A 13,605-nucleotide genomic window follows, 5' to 3' on the forward strand; every position below is an offset into this window, starting at 1 on the left:
ATATATATATATATATATCTCATCGATTATATGCAAAAAAATATATATATATATATATATTTTTTGCATATAATCGATGCAGTGCGTATTCGTGAAAAAGGACTGTCGTTGCTCCAATGTGTACCTAACCATAAACATCAATGCCTTTCTTAAAATCAATACACAGAAGTATATATTTTTAAACCTGCATATTTAGCTAAAAGAAATCCAGGTTAGCAGGCAATATTAACCAGGTGAAATTGTGTCGCTTTTCTTGCGTTCATTGCATGCAGAGTCAGTGTATATGCAACAGTTTGGGCCGCTTAATTTGCCAGAACTTTATGTAATTATGACATAACATTGAAGGTTGTGCAATGTAACAGGAATATTTAGACTTATGGATGCCACCCATCAGATAAAATACTAAACGGTTCTGTATTTCACTGAAAGAATAAATGTCTTTTTTTTTAGATGATAGTTTCCGGATTCAACCATATTAGTGACCAGAGGCTCGTATTTCTGTGTGTTATTATGTTATAATTAAGTCTATGATTTGATAGAGCAGTCTGACTGAGCGGTGGTAGGCACCAGCAGGCTCGTAAGCATTCATTCAAACAGCACTTTCGTGTGTTTTGCCAGAAGCTCGTTTCTGCTTCAAGCATTGCGCTGTTTATGACTTCAAGCCTATCAACTCCCAAGATTAGGCTGGTGTAACCGATGTGAAATGGCTAGCTAGTTAGCGGGGTGCGCGCTAATAGCGTTTCAAACGTCACTCGCTCTGAGACTTGGAGTGGTTGTTCCCCTTGCTCTGCATGGGTAACGTTGCTTCGAGGGTGGCTGTTGTCGATGTGTTCCTGGTTCGAGCCCAGGTAGGAGCGAGGAGAGGGACGGAAGCTATACTGTTACACTGGCAATACTAAAGTGCTTATAATAACATCCAATAGTCAAAAGTTCATTAAATACAAATGGTATACGGAGAAATTGTCCTATAATTCCTATAATAACTACAACCTAAAACTTCTTACCTGGGAATATTGAAGACTCATGTTTAAAGGAACCACCAGCTTTCATATGTTCTGAGCAAGGAACTTAAACGTTAGCTCTCTTACATAACACATATTGCACTTTTACTTTCTTCTCCAACACTTTGTTTTTGCGTTTATTTAAACCAAATTGAACATGTTTCATTATTTATTTTAGGCTAAATTGATTTTATTGATGTATTATATTAAGTGTTCGTTCAGTATTGTTTTAATTGTCATTATTACAAATACATTTAAGAAAATTGGCCAATTAATCGGTATCGGATTTTTTTGGTCCTCCAATAATCGGTATTGGCATTGAAAAATCATAATCGGTCGACCTCTAGCTTGTAACACCAGGGTAGTGACTAGGGCTGTAATGGTGCACGTATTCATACCAAACTGTAAAGTATGAGGACCTTGGTATGGTCCGCACTGTGAACCTGGAATGAGTACATAAATAAAACACACAGCCTTTACGCTATGCCCACACTGCGATGTATGCCATTGCCTTGTCAGTAAATCTGAGTTTTTATTTTTTGGGGGCTATTCCTTTAAATCAACTGCAGCCTATGCACGCACACGTAATCAAAATGTATAATCTTAACTGGCAGATTTCAAACTATCCGTTTGTGAGGTGCAGCCGAGGAACTCTGTCGTGGCGAGTGGTGGGATCGATAAGCCAGAATTGGAGGATCCTCTGTCATTTAAATCTCCCGTTTGGGAACATTTTGACTTCACAGTCGCCTACAATGGCGATGGACAGAGCTGTGGATAAAAAGTTAATAGTATGTTCTCCACTGCTCAATGTGCAGAGTGGTGTGTGTGTAGCTTGTTGTCTGCTACAAAGTGCCATTACAGTCATAGAGCCAAGTTAGGAGATTATCTAATCAATGGAAGATGGAGTTAAATGAGAAGTATATGCTACAACGAACAAGAGCCAGGTAGATGCTATTTAATAATCTGAAAGGAGCTGGTGTTTGTAACTAGGACAGTAAGAAAGCGTATGCAGACTCGGATTAGCCTAGATAGCTGGCTAATTTAGCTAGCTATTTTAGCCAACTAGCTTCTCTCGGTTTGATGCAGTTAAGACAAGTACAACGTGATCATATTGGATGATATATATATAACCTAGCTATGACAAGCTAGAAGTTAGTCGACTAGCGCAAGTCGGTTTGGTTGGTTGCTGCCCCTCCCTTGCTCCTGTTTCCCTCGCTCACAGTACACACACTGCAAGGCCCCTCCTCCGTCTGTTCTCGCTTGTGCTGTATCAGCACTGATTTTAATAAAATTGTGTAAATGGAATTTTCTGCTGCTTCCCTCACTTGGATCCGATCACGTCTATATGGAACAGGTTGTCTGTTCGGAGAGGGTCTCGATATTGAACAATTTATTTATTCATATTTGTCCGGGTGGGAAAGCCCCAGGTCCATTTCGGAACGAGTACAACTTCCAACAGTTAGTTTTTGTTTATTTAAAAATATATATGCAAAATTTAAAAGCACCCTACTTGAGGCCCAACATAACAATCCCCGTCTAGACAAACAATGCCAGGAACATTGAATGACTTTACAGGAACTGGACCGCAAATATTAACTACATAACTGTTGGAATTTCGTTTTCTGCTGAACCGTGAACCCAAAACTGCAGTACATACTGGACCAAGGGACTGCTGTAACATAGTATGTAAGCTCGCAGGACTGTAAGTTGCTTTGGATAAAAAGTCTGCTAAATGACATTTCAATATCAACACTTCAATATATCAATATATCTACATAAATTTCCTGCCTCATGAAGCCATCTATTTTGTGAAGTGCACCAGTCCCTCCTGCAGCAAAGCACCCCCCCACAACATGATGCTGCCACCCTGGTGCTTCACGATTGGGATGGTGTTCTACAGCTTGCAAGCCTCCCCCTTTTTCCTCCAAACATAACGATGGTCATTATGGCCAACAGTTCTGTTTTTGTTTCATCAGACCAGAGGACATTTCTCCAAAAAGTACGATCTTTGTCCCCATGTGCAGTTGCAAATCGTAGTCTGGCTTTTTTATGGCAGTTTTGGAGGAGTGGCTACTTCCTTGCTGAGCGGCCTTTCAGGTTATGTCTATAGGACTTGTTTTACTGTGGATATAGATACTTTTATACCTGTTTCCTCCAGCATCTTCACAAGGTCCTTTGCTGTTGATTTGCACTTTTTGCACCAATATTACATTAATCTCTAGGAGCCAGAACGCTTCTCCTTCCTAAGCGGTATGATAGCTGCGTGGTCCCATGGTGTTTATACTTGTGTACTATTGTTTGTACGTTTGGAAATTGCTCCCAAGGATGAACCAGAGGCCTACAATTTTTTTCCTTAGGTCTTGGCTGACTTCTTTTGATTTTCCCATGATGTCAAGCAAAGAGCCACTGAGTTTGAAGGTAGACCTTGAAATACATCCACAGGTACACCTCCAATTGACTCAAATGATGTCAATTAGCCTATCAGAAGCTTCTAAAGCCATGACAACATTTTCTGGAATTTTCCCAGCTGTTTAATAACAAGAAATTTGTGGAGTGGTTGAAAAATGAGTTTTAATGACTCCAAACTAAGTGTATGTAAATTTCTGACTTCAACTCTATTTGTTATCATCATTGGGACACTGTAAAGTCCATGGAGAATAAGAGCACCTCCTCCCAGCTGCCCACTTCACTGAGGCTAGGAAACACTGTCACCACCGATAAATCTATGACAATCGAATTTCAACAAGCATTTTTTTTACGGTTGGCCATGCTTTCCACCTGTCTTCCCCTACCCGGGTCACCAGCTCTGCACCCCCCACAGCAAGATTGGAAAGCTGCCGCGGTCATCCCCCTCTTGAAAGGGGGAGACACTCTGGACTCAAACTGTTAGACATATATCAATCCTACCCTGCCTTTCTAAAGTCTTCAAAAGCCAATTTAACAAACAGAGCACTGACCATTTCGAATCCCTCCGCTATGCAGTCTGGTTTCCGAGCTGGTCATGGGTGCGCCTCAGCCACGCTCAAGGTCCTAAACGATATCATAACCGCCATCGATAAGAGACAATACTGTGCAGCTGTAGTCATCGACCTGGCCAAGGCTTTCGACTCTGTCAATCACAACATTCTTATTGGCAGACTCGACAGCCTTGGTTTCTCAAATGACTGCCTCGCCTGGTTTACCAACTACTTCTCAGACAGAGTTCAGTGTGCCAAATCGGAGGTCTGTTGTCCGTACCTCTGGCAGTTGATATGGGGGTGCCACAGGGTTCAATTCTCAGGCTGACTCTTTTCTCTGTATATATCAGTGATGTCGCTCTTGCTGCTGGTGATTCTCTGATCCACCTCTACGTAGACGACACCATTCTGTATACTTCTGGCCCTTCTTTGGACACTGTTAACAAACCTCCAAATGAGCTTCAATGCCATACAACGCTCCTCCCGTGGCCTCCAACTAAATGCATGATCTTCAACCGGTCGGTGCCCGCACACGCCAGCCCGCCTTGCATCACTACTCTGGACTGTTCTGACTTAGAATATGTGGACAACTGCAAATACCTAGGTGTCTGGCTAGACTGTAAACTCTCCTTCCAGGCTCACATTAAGCATTTCCTATCTAAAATTAAATCTAGAATCTGCTTCCTATTTCGCAACAAAGCATCCTTCACTCATTCTGCCAAACATACCATCGTAAAACAGACTTTTCTACCGATCCTTGACTTCGGCGGTGTCATTTACAAAATAGCCTCCACTTTTCTCAGCAAACTGGATGTAGTCCATCACAGTGCCATCTGTTTTTGTCACCAAAGCCCCATATACTACCCACCACTGCGACCTGTATGCTCTCGTTGGCTGGCCCTCGCTTCATACTCGTCGCCAAACCTACTGGCTCCAGGCCATTTATAAGTATTTGCTAGGTAAAGCACCACTCACAGATAACTGCACCTGCACATAGCCCATCTGTAAATAGCCCATCACTACTTGCACATCATCATCTGCACATATATCACTCCAGTGTTTAATTGCTAAATTGTAATTATTTTGACACTATGGCCTATTTTATTGCCTTACCTCCCTATTACTTAATTTGCAAACACTGTATATAGACTTTTCTATTGTGTTATTGACTGTACGTTTGTTTATCCCATGTGTAACTGTGTTTGTGTCGCACTGCTTTGCGTTATCTTTGACAGGTCAGTTTTAAATGAGAACTTGTTCTCAACTGGCATACCTGGTTAAATAAATGTAAAAATTATAATTGGAGCACAAGTCGGCGCTCTGACTGATGTGTAAGATTCTTCTCTCCTGTAACTTCTTCTGTTGTAGTTTTTCTCTGATAGAAAATTAAAAATGCAAGGTTAACTTTCAGCAAAACATTAGGAAATGTAGCTGGCTACATTATTTATATGATAAACATTAGAAATATGAAGGCCATGCATCGTTTTTGCAAAAGATACCTTGCTTTTTCATTGTAAGCAACACTGAACAAAAATATGAACGTTACATGTAAAGTGTTGGTCCCATGTTTCATGAGCAGAAATAAAAGATCCCAGACATTTTCCATATGCACAAAAGGCTTTTCTCTCAAATTCAGCGCACAAAAGGCTTTTCTCTCAAATTCAGCGCACAAAAGTTGAGGGATCCCTGTTAGTGAGCATTTGTCCTTTGCCAAGATAATACATCCACCTGACAGGTGTAGCATATCAAGAACCTGATTAAACAGCATGATCATTAGAGGTGCACTTTGTGTTGGGGACAATTAAAGGATACTCTAAAATGTGCAGTTTTGTCACCCAACACAATGCCACAGTTGCCTGAAGTTTTGAGGGAGCATGCAATTGACATGCAGGAATGTCCACCAGAGCGGTTGCCAGAGAATTTAATGTTTATTTCTCTACCATAAGCTGCCTCCAATGTCGTTTTAGAGAATTTGGCAGTACGTCCAACCGGTCTCTCAACCGCAGACGTGTATGGCGTTGTGTGGGCGAGTGAATGGAGTGCTCCATGGTGGTGTTATGGTATGGGCAGGCATAAGCTACGGACAAACAACACTTGCATTTTATTGATGACAATTTAAATGCACAGACACCGCAACTAGATCCTGAGGCCCATTGTCTTGCCATTCATCCGCAGCCATCACCTCGTGTTTCAGCATAATGCACAGCCCCATGTCGCAAGGATCTGTACACAATTCCACAAGCTGAAAATGTCCCAGTTCTTCCATGGCCTGCATACTCACCAGACATGTCACCCGTTGAGCATGTTTGGGATGCTTTGGATTGACTTGTTATTCACAGGGTTCGCACAAGGTGCTTAAAGTACTTGATTTTGACACAAGTAAAATTCAAGTACTGGAGACAACCTTGAAAATTTGACATTTTCTCAAGTTGGTTAAAATGAGAGGAGAACCGAATGATCAAATATGTTAATATATTGGTCTTGCTAATTCATTTCCAGGCAGACTAAAGTTTTATTTCCTCACGTGTTTCGCTCTCTGGTTGCCAGGCAAGCTCGCTCATCCCACCCACTCTGCCTCTCTCAGGTACAGAACTGACTGATTAGGCACCAAACGTCACATCGATAGTAAATATGGGGAAATATAGATTCAAAGCTGCCTGGCTGGATGTTAATGTTTATGAACGGTTATGCCAGACCCATTAAGGGATGTAGTAGAGGTTAAACACCGTTGACTCACAGTTTTATTTGTGAAATTGCATTATCAGCGTTGAACAATGGTCAGAATGCTTCTTAATCTGAGATCTAATTGTGCCTACCTCTGCGAACGAGTGGATTCATGTATGCTCGTTATGTTCGCCTGCTCCCCCGGATTTGCCTTGTTAGCAGCGCATTCACTCACCACTCTGTCCAACGAGGAACTCCGCCCACGACAGACCGAGAGTTGAAATGAACTACCTCAGCCCAGACCCACAGAGGCAAGTGGCAGAGATGTCCCCGACAGCGGATTTTGAGTGTACAACTTTTAAATCGCTGCTATTTCAGTCCGATGTCCAGCGCTAGCTAGGTAGCTCAAGGGCTCTGGCTGTTAGCCAAGTAGCTAGCTATAACTAGCTGGCTAGAAGGATGAAGTTAAACCTAATGTTGAACAGAGCATGACCTCAGCAGAAGAAGTTGACTGACATTAAGCTAGCTACAATCAAGATGTTCTTAAAACAGAATACCTTTTCTCTACAGTGAGTATTGAGACAGACAGTGGTGAGTCAGGCTGCAGTGGAGGCTAAGGTGATACAGAGAGGAAGCATTGACGCAAGCAGGGAGAGAGGTTAGTTGTACAGTGGTTTCCAAACTTGGGGTCCGGGACTCATGTGGGGTTCCGTAAAATTTAAATGGGGTCCCCCGAGAGTCTAATCTTATTAAACACATGAATAACTTGATTCTCTTCAAATGGGTATAGAATAGATCATTTGAGTCAACTACTGGCCTTTTACGCCATCAGAATTAACTTTCATGTCATTGTGTTGAAAGAATGTGGGACCTAAAATTGTGATTTATTTTATTTATTTCACCTTTATTTAACCAGGTAGGCTTGTTGAGAACAAGTTCTCATTTGCAACTGCTACCTGGCCAAGATAAAGCAGAGCAATTCGACACATACAACAACACAGAGTTACACATGGAATAAACAAAACAGAGTCAATAATACAGTAAAAGAAAACAACAAAAAGTCTATATACAGTGAGTGCAAATCAGGTAAGATAAGGGAGTTAAGGCATTAAATAGGCCATGGTGGCGAAGTAATTACAATATCGCAATTAAACACTGGAATGGTAGATGTGCAGAAGATGAATGGGCAAGTAAAGATACTGGGGTGCAAAGGAGAACGATAAATAAATACTGTATGGGGGTGAGGTAGTAGATAGATGGGCTATGTACAGGTGCTGTGATCTGTGAGCTGCTCTGACAGCTGGTGCTTAAAGCTAGTGAGGGAGATGTGAGTCTCCAGCTTCAGAGATTTTTGCAGTTCGTTCAAGTCATTGGCAGCAGAGAACTGGAAGGAAAGACAAACCAAAGATGGAGATAATATAACATATTATTATTGTCATGTACACTGAGCAAAAATATAAACGCAACATGCAAGAATTTCAAAGATTTTACTGAGTAACAGTTCATATACAGTGGCGCAAAAAAGTATTTAGTCAGTCACCAATTGTGCAAGTTCTCCCACTTAAAAAGATGAGAGGCCTGTAATTTTCATCATAGGTACACTTCAACTATGACAGAAAAAACGAGAAGAAAAAAATCCAGAAAATCACATTGTAGGATTTTTTATGAATTTATTTGCAAATTATGGTGGAAAATAAGAATTTGGTCACCTACAAACAAGCATGATTTCTGGCTCTCACAGACCTGTAACTTATTCTTTAAGAGGCTCCTCTGTCCTCCACTCATTACCTGTATTAATGGCACCTGCTTGAACTTGTTATCAGTATAAAAGACACCTGTCCACAACCTCAAACAGTCACACTCCAAACTCCACTATGGCCACGACCAAACAGCTGTCAAAGGACACCAGAAACAAAATTGTAGACCTGCACCAGGCTGGGAATACTGAATCTGCAATAGGTAAGCAGCTTGGTTTGAAGAAAATAACTGAGAGCAATTATTAGGAAATGGAAGACATACAAGACCACTGATAATCTCCCTCGATCTGGGGCTCCACGCAAGATCTCACCCCGTGGGGTCAAAATGATCACAAGAACGGTGAGCAAAAATCCCAGAACCACACGGGGGGACCTAGTGAATGACCTGCAGAGAGCTGGGACCAAAGTAACAAAGCCTACCATCAGTAACACACTACGCCGCCAGGGACTCAAATCCTGCAGTACCAGACGTGTCCCCCTGCTTAAGCCAGTACATGTCCAGGCCCGTCTGAAGTTTGCTAGAGAGCATTTGGATGATCCAGAAGAAGATTGGGAGAATGTCATATGGTCAGATGAAACCAAAATATAACTTTTTGGTAAAAACTCAACTTGTCGTGTTTGGAGGACAAAGAATGCTGAGTTGCATCCAAAGAACACCATACCTACTGTGAAGCATGGGGGTGGAAACATCATGCTTTGGGGCTGTTTTTCTGCAAAGGGACCAGGACGACTGATCCGTGTAAAGGAAAGAATGAATGGGGCCATGTATTGTGAGATTTTGAGTGAAACCTCCTTCCATCAGCAAGGGCATTGAAGATGAAACGTGGCTGGGTCTTTCAGCATGACAATGATCCCAAACACACCGCCCGGGCAACGAAGGAGTGGCTTCGTAAGAAGCATTTCAAGGTCCTGGAGTGGCCTAGCCAATCTCCAGATCTCAACTCCATAGAAAATCTTTGGAGGGAGTTGAAAGTCTGTGTTGCCCAGCAACAGCCCCAAAACATCACTGCTCTAGAGGAGATCTGCATGGAGGAATGGGCAAAAATACCAGCAGCAGTGTGTGAAAACATTGTGAAGACTTACAGAAAACGTTTGACCTCTGTCATTGCCAACAAAGGGTAAATAACAAAGTATTGAGAAACTTTTGTTATTGAACAAATACTTATTTTCCACCATAATTTGCAAATAAATTCATAAAAAATCCTACAATGTGATTTTCTGGATTTTTTTTCTTCTCATTTTGTCTGTCATAGTTGAAGTGTACCTATGATGAAAATTGCAGGCCTCATCTTTTTAAGTGGGAGAACTTGCACAATTGGTGGCTGGCTAAATACTTTTTTGCCCCACTGTAAGGAAATCGGTCATCATCAGGACTGACTTTACCACTCATCTATGTAGTCAAATGCGTATTATTGAGTAGAACTTTGGTAGTGATGAATACTAAGTTGTTTTTTGAGGCAATATTCTGCCTTATGCTTGCAACTAGAAACAATTGCAGAATATAAACAATTTCAAATTGATGGTCCTTGAAATTAAATATTAGTGCTTTACGAAGTACTCAAATCCTTGAATTTTACTTGCCACGTGTTCCAGTTCCCGCCAATATCCAGCAACTTCATATAGACATTGACGAGGAGTGGGACAACATTCCACAGGCCACAATCAACAGCCTGATCAACTCTATACGAAGGAGATGTTGCGCTGCATGCGGCAAATGGTGGTCACACCAGATACTGACTGGTTTTCTGATCCACGGCCTTAACTTTTTAAGGTATCTGTGACCAACAGATGCATATATCTATTCTCGGTCATGTGAAATCATTGATTAGGGGGGGCCTAATAAATGTATTTAAATTGATTGATTTCCTTATGTATGGTAACTCAGTTAAGTCTTTGAAATTGTTGCGTTTTATTTTAGTTCAGTATAATTTACTTGTGTGGCTGATAGCCAAATAGCGTTGCACTTCTCTGTCCCTGATGAAAATTACACCTGCTCTTTCCATGAGACTGACCAGGTGAATCCAAGTGAAAGCTATGATCCTACATTGATGTCACTTGTTAAATCCAGTTGAGGAATAGCTTGTGAATCTTTGCCATTCAGAGGGTGAATGGGTAAGGCAATATGTCAGTGCCTTTGAATGGGGTATGGTAGTAGGAGTACCAGTTTGTGTATCAAGAACTGCAACCCTGCTGGTTTTTTCACGCTCAACAGTTTCCTCTGTGTATCAGGAACGGTCCACCACCCAAAGGACATCCAGCCAACTTGACACAACTGTGGGAAGCATTGGAGTCAACATGGGCCAGCATCCCTGTGGAATGCTTTCGACACCTTGTTGACTCTCAATATAAAATGCAGGTGAAATGGTTTGAGAAACAGATTTTTTGATTGTCTGCGTTTTGAAAATGCTTATTTCTGAAAGAAAATGCGTCCCCCTGCATTTTTGTCAGTGTTAACAATTGGCATACGATCTTGTGTAAAAAGGTTTCGGTTCCATCAGTAAACCAATTATTGTATCTCTGTCCTATGGTGAGTGTGGATCTGTGTGTGTGTTCCCTGCAGGCTCAGCAGATGCTCTCGGCCTGCCTGGAGAAGGTAGATGTGTCCAACACAGAAGGCTATGACATCTTCATCACTCAACTCAAAGAAGGACTGAAGAATACGTCACATGAGACTGCAGCCAATCACAAAGTGGCCAAGGTGAGTCACACTCAGCGCTCTGGGAGGAGGCGAACCTTGTCACAACTTTCCTACTAACAAAGGATGCACATTTCGATAAATGTTGCTGCCGATTTAACCAACCCCCATTAACCAATTAACAAATGGTTAAATTAGTTCCAAACAGTAAAATGACGTGACCAACATAAAATACCGTGCATGGGTACATTAAATTTTAAGAGCTTAAAAGACGGGACAATAGCAAGCCTATCCTCTCATATTATTGAACATGCAACTACTGTAATGAAGCAGACAATGTAATATAATTTCCAAAATGCATTTTGTGGGATAACACTGTTCTGAAAGACACACTTAATGTGAGCCATTTTCATGTGACCGAGATTAACATCTTCGTTAGCAATAGGGGTGTGTTGAGTTGTCGGACAAAACGGTCGTCATATCGAATATGGGCAATCTTCTGGATACGATTATGATCAGAGTATTTTTTTTTTGATCCGTGACTGGGAAAATCGCCATTTTCGGGTACCGACACGCATCTTTCTCATGTCAGTCATTTGGTTCTACATGGTCTAAATAACTCAACTGTCTGTAAAGAGAATGGCAGGCTGTAGGCCTACGTTGATTCTGCTGCTCTGAATGGATAGTGAAGCTGTATCTCTTCGTCCACTCGCTTCATGTCGTCACCCGATCAGCTTTCATCTAATTTGGTGACATATTCTCGTGAATAAAAAAATCTGCATAAAAGCAATATAAGCATTTTCCTAAGAGACGTTTCCATCAAATTGACTTGTTGTGGAGAAAATGGTGTGAGTGATGACGTGGTGCACATAAAAATAACTTTTGCTGTTAAATTCCCATGTACCAAATAAAAAGATACATGTTCAATGGGTTTTGTGACAAATGTTGCATTATATAGCAAATGTACCCTCTATGGGGTTGGCCAGTGCGCTCTAGCCAACAGGTCGAACATAATCTCATTATGTGTCAAACGGCAGCCAAGTATCTAGCATCATTTCACTAGAATAACCCCCTCTATATTTATTGGAAAGCAGCATCAAGTTCACCACCGTGTGCTTTCAACACCCTGTGAAGTTCGTCATAACTTATTTCATCTGTAACTTTATAAACTGCATGCTTTCCCGAGTTGTAGTTGGAGGACCACACAACGAGTCATTGAGTGACTCCAAGTTTATATCAATATGTGTGCATACTGTGGTTCCTCCTTTAAAAGTTGCGTGCTTACACCACAGGACTTAGAGGTATCCAGCGTCACGGCTTCATTGCGCCAGACCACCACAAGCGGGAGTTAGAGAACTCATTATGCATTTGGGTCCCAAAGTTTTTATATGACCAATCATATCGGGTGGTTTCAATGACGAATTTGACGCGAGCCACCTGACCCAGGTGACTTCAGCAAAGATGGCTGACAAAATGTAAGTGTAAGTAGTTATAACGTCATAACGAGTCAAGCAAAAAACATGTACAATTGAGAGGAAAATGTTAGTTAATGTAGAGACAAACGATTGTGCATATTTTTTTGTCATAAAGGTAATTTACGAAAATTATTATTTAGCAAGTGATTTTTTTTTCTCTGTCATACCCAATACCAGGTGTATCAAACTCCATTATTTGGTTGATGCTGTGTCTGCATGTATGTATTACAATTATACACTTAAACAGTGTTTACCACTCCTGCTCCTGGGACATCAATGATTACACATTGTAACTATGCAATAGACTAGAAACATGATTTAAGTAAAGGCTGATTTTGTTTTTAATATATACAGAATAAAAAAACATTACATCCTGCCAGCATGCCCACAAGAGTACTGAATGACGCTATTTACTCTGAGACCGGCATACTAATGTAATGAAACGAGCAGGTTTCGAGCTCTCAACATTCTAGCCCGAAGTCCAGCATGCTATCGACTGTGCCCAAATTTATTGAGTTGGGGCCGACTGTGGCTAAAAACTCTATCAATTGGAATCATTATGTGGAAAGGAGGAAAATTATTATTATTAGTTTTTCACAAGAGTAGGAGAATGGGCTATTAGCTGAACAATAGACTTCAACCTTTCCTAAGGAATTGTCTAATAGCCGAGCTAGGTGTGAACCCCCCTCCCTAACTTGAGCTAGGTGTGAACCCCCCCCAACTTGCAACAAATCATTTGTATCTATCTTTCCACATCTACCTACACACAGTTAATGTTCTCAGAAAAAAAATATATTGTGTGTGTGTGTGTGTGTGTGTGTACACGTATGTGTGTGTATACAGTTGAAGTCGGAAGTTCACATGCACCTTAGCCAAATACATTTAACCTCAGTTTTTCGCAATTCCTGACATTTTAATCCTAGTAAAAATTCCCTGTTTTAGTTCAGTTAGGGTCACCACTTTATTTTAAGAATGTGAAATGTCAGAATAATAGTAGAGAATTATTCATTCAGCTTTTATTTCTTTCATCACATTCCCAGTGGGTCAGAAGGTTACATCCACTCAATTAGTATTTGGTAGAATTGCCTTGAAATTATTTAACTTGGGTCAAATGTT

The 13,605-nt window shown here is 41.1% G+C and overlaps 1 protein-coding gene across 20 annotated transcripts in view; it reads left to right on the plus strand.

The window, feature by feature from the left end:
- Nucleotides 1-13,605, plus strand: part of LOC110502424 (baculoviral IAP repeat-containing protein 6) — a 140,767-nt gene that overhangs the window by 7,886 nt on the left and 119,276 nt on the right. For all 20 annotated transcript variants that reach the window (XM_036959768.1, XM_036959775.1, XM_036959781.1 and 17 more), the window contains exon 3: nucleotides 10,940-11,077. In XM_036959768.1, the coding sequence (XP_036815663.1) occupies nucleotides 10,940-11,077 (138 nt within the window). The remainder of the gene's footprint in view (nucleotides 1-10,939; nucleotides 11,078-13,605) is intronic.

Source organism: Oncorhynchus mykiss, chromosome 23 (assembly GCF_013265735.2).
Source record: "Oncorhynchus mykiss isolate Arlee chromosome 23, USDA_OmykA_1.1, whole genome shotgun sequence".
NCBI lineage: Eukaryota > Metazoa > Chordata > Actinopteri > Salmoniformes > Salmonidae > Oncorhynchus > Oncorhynchus mykiss.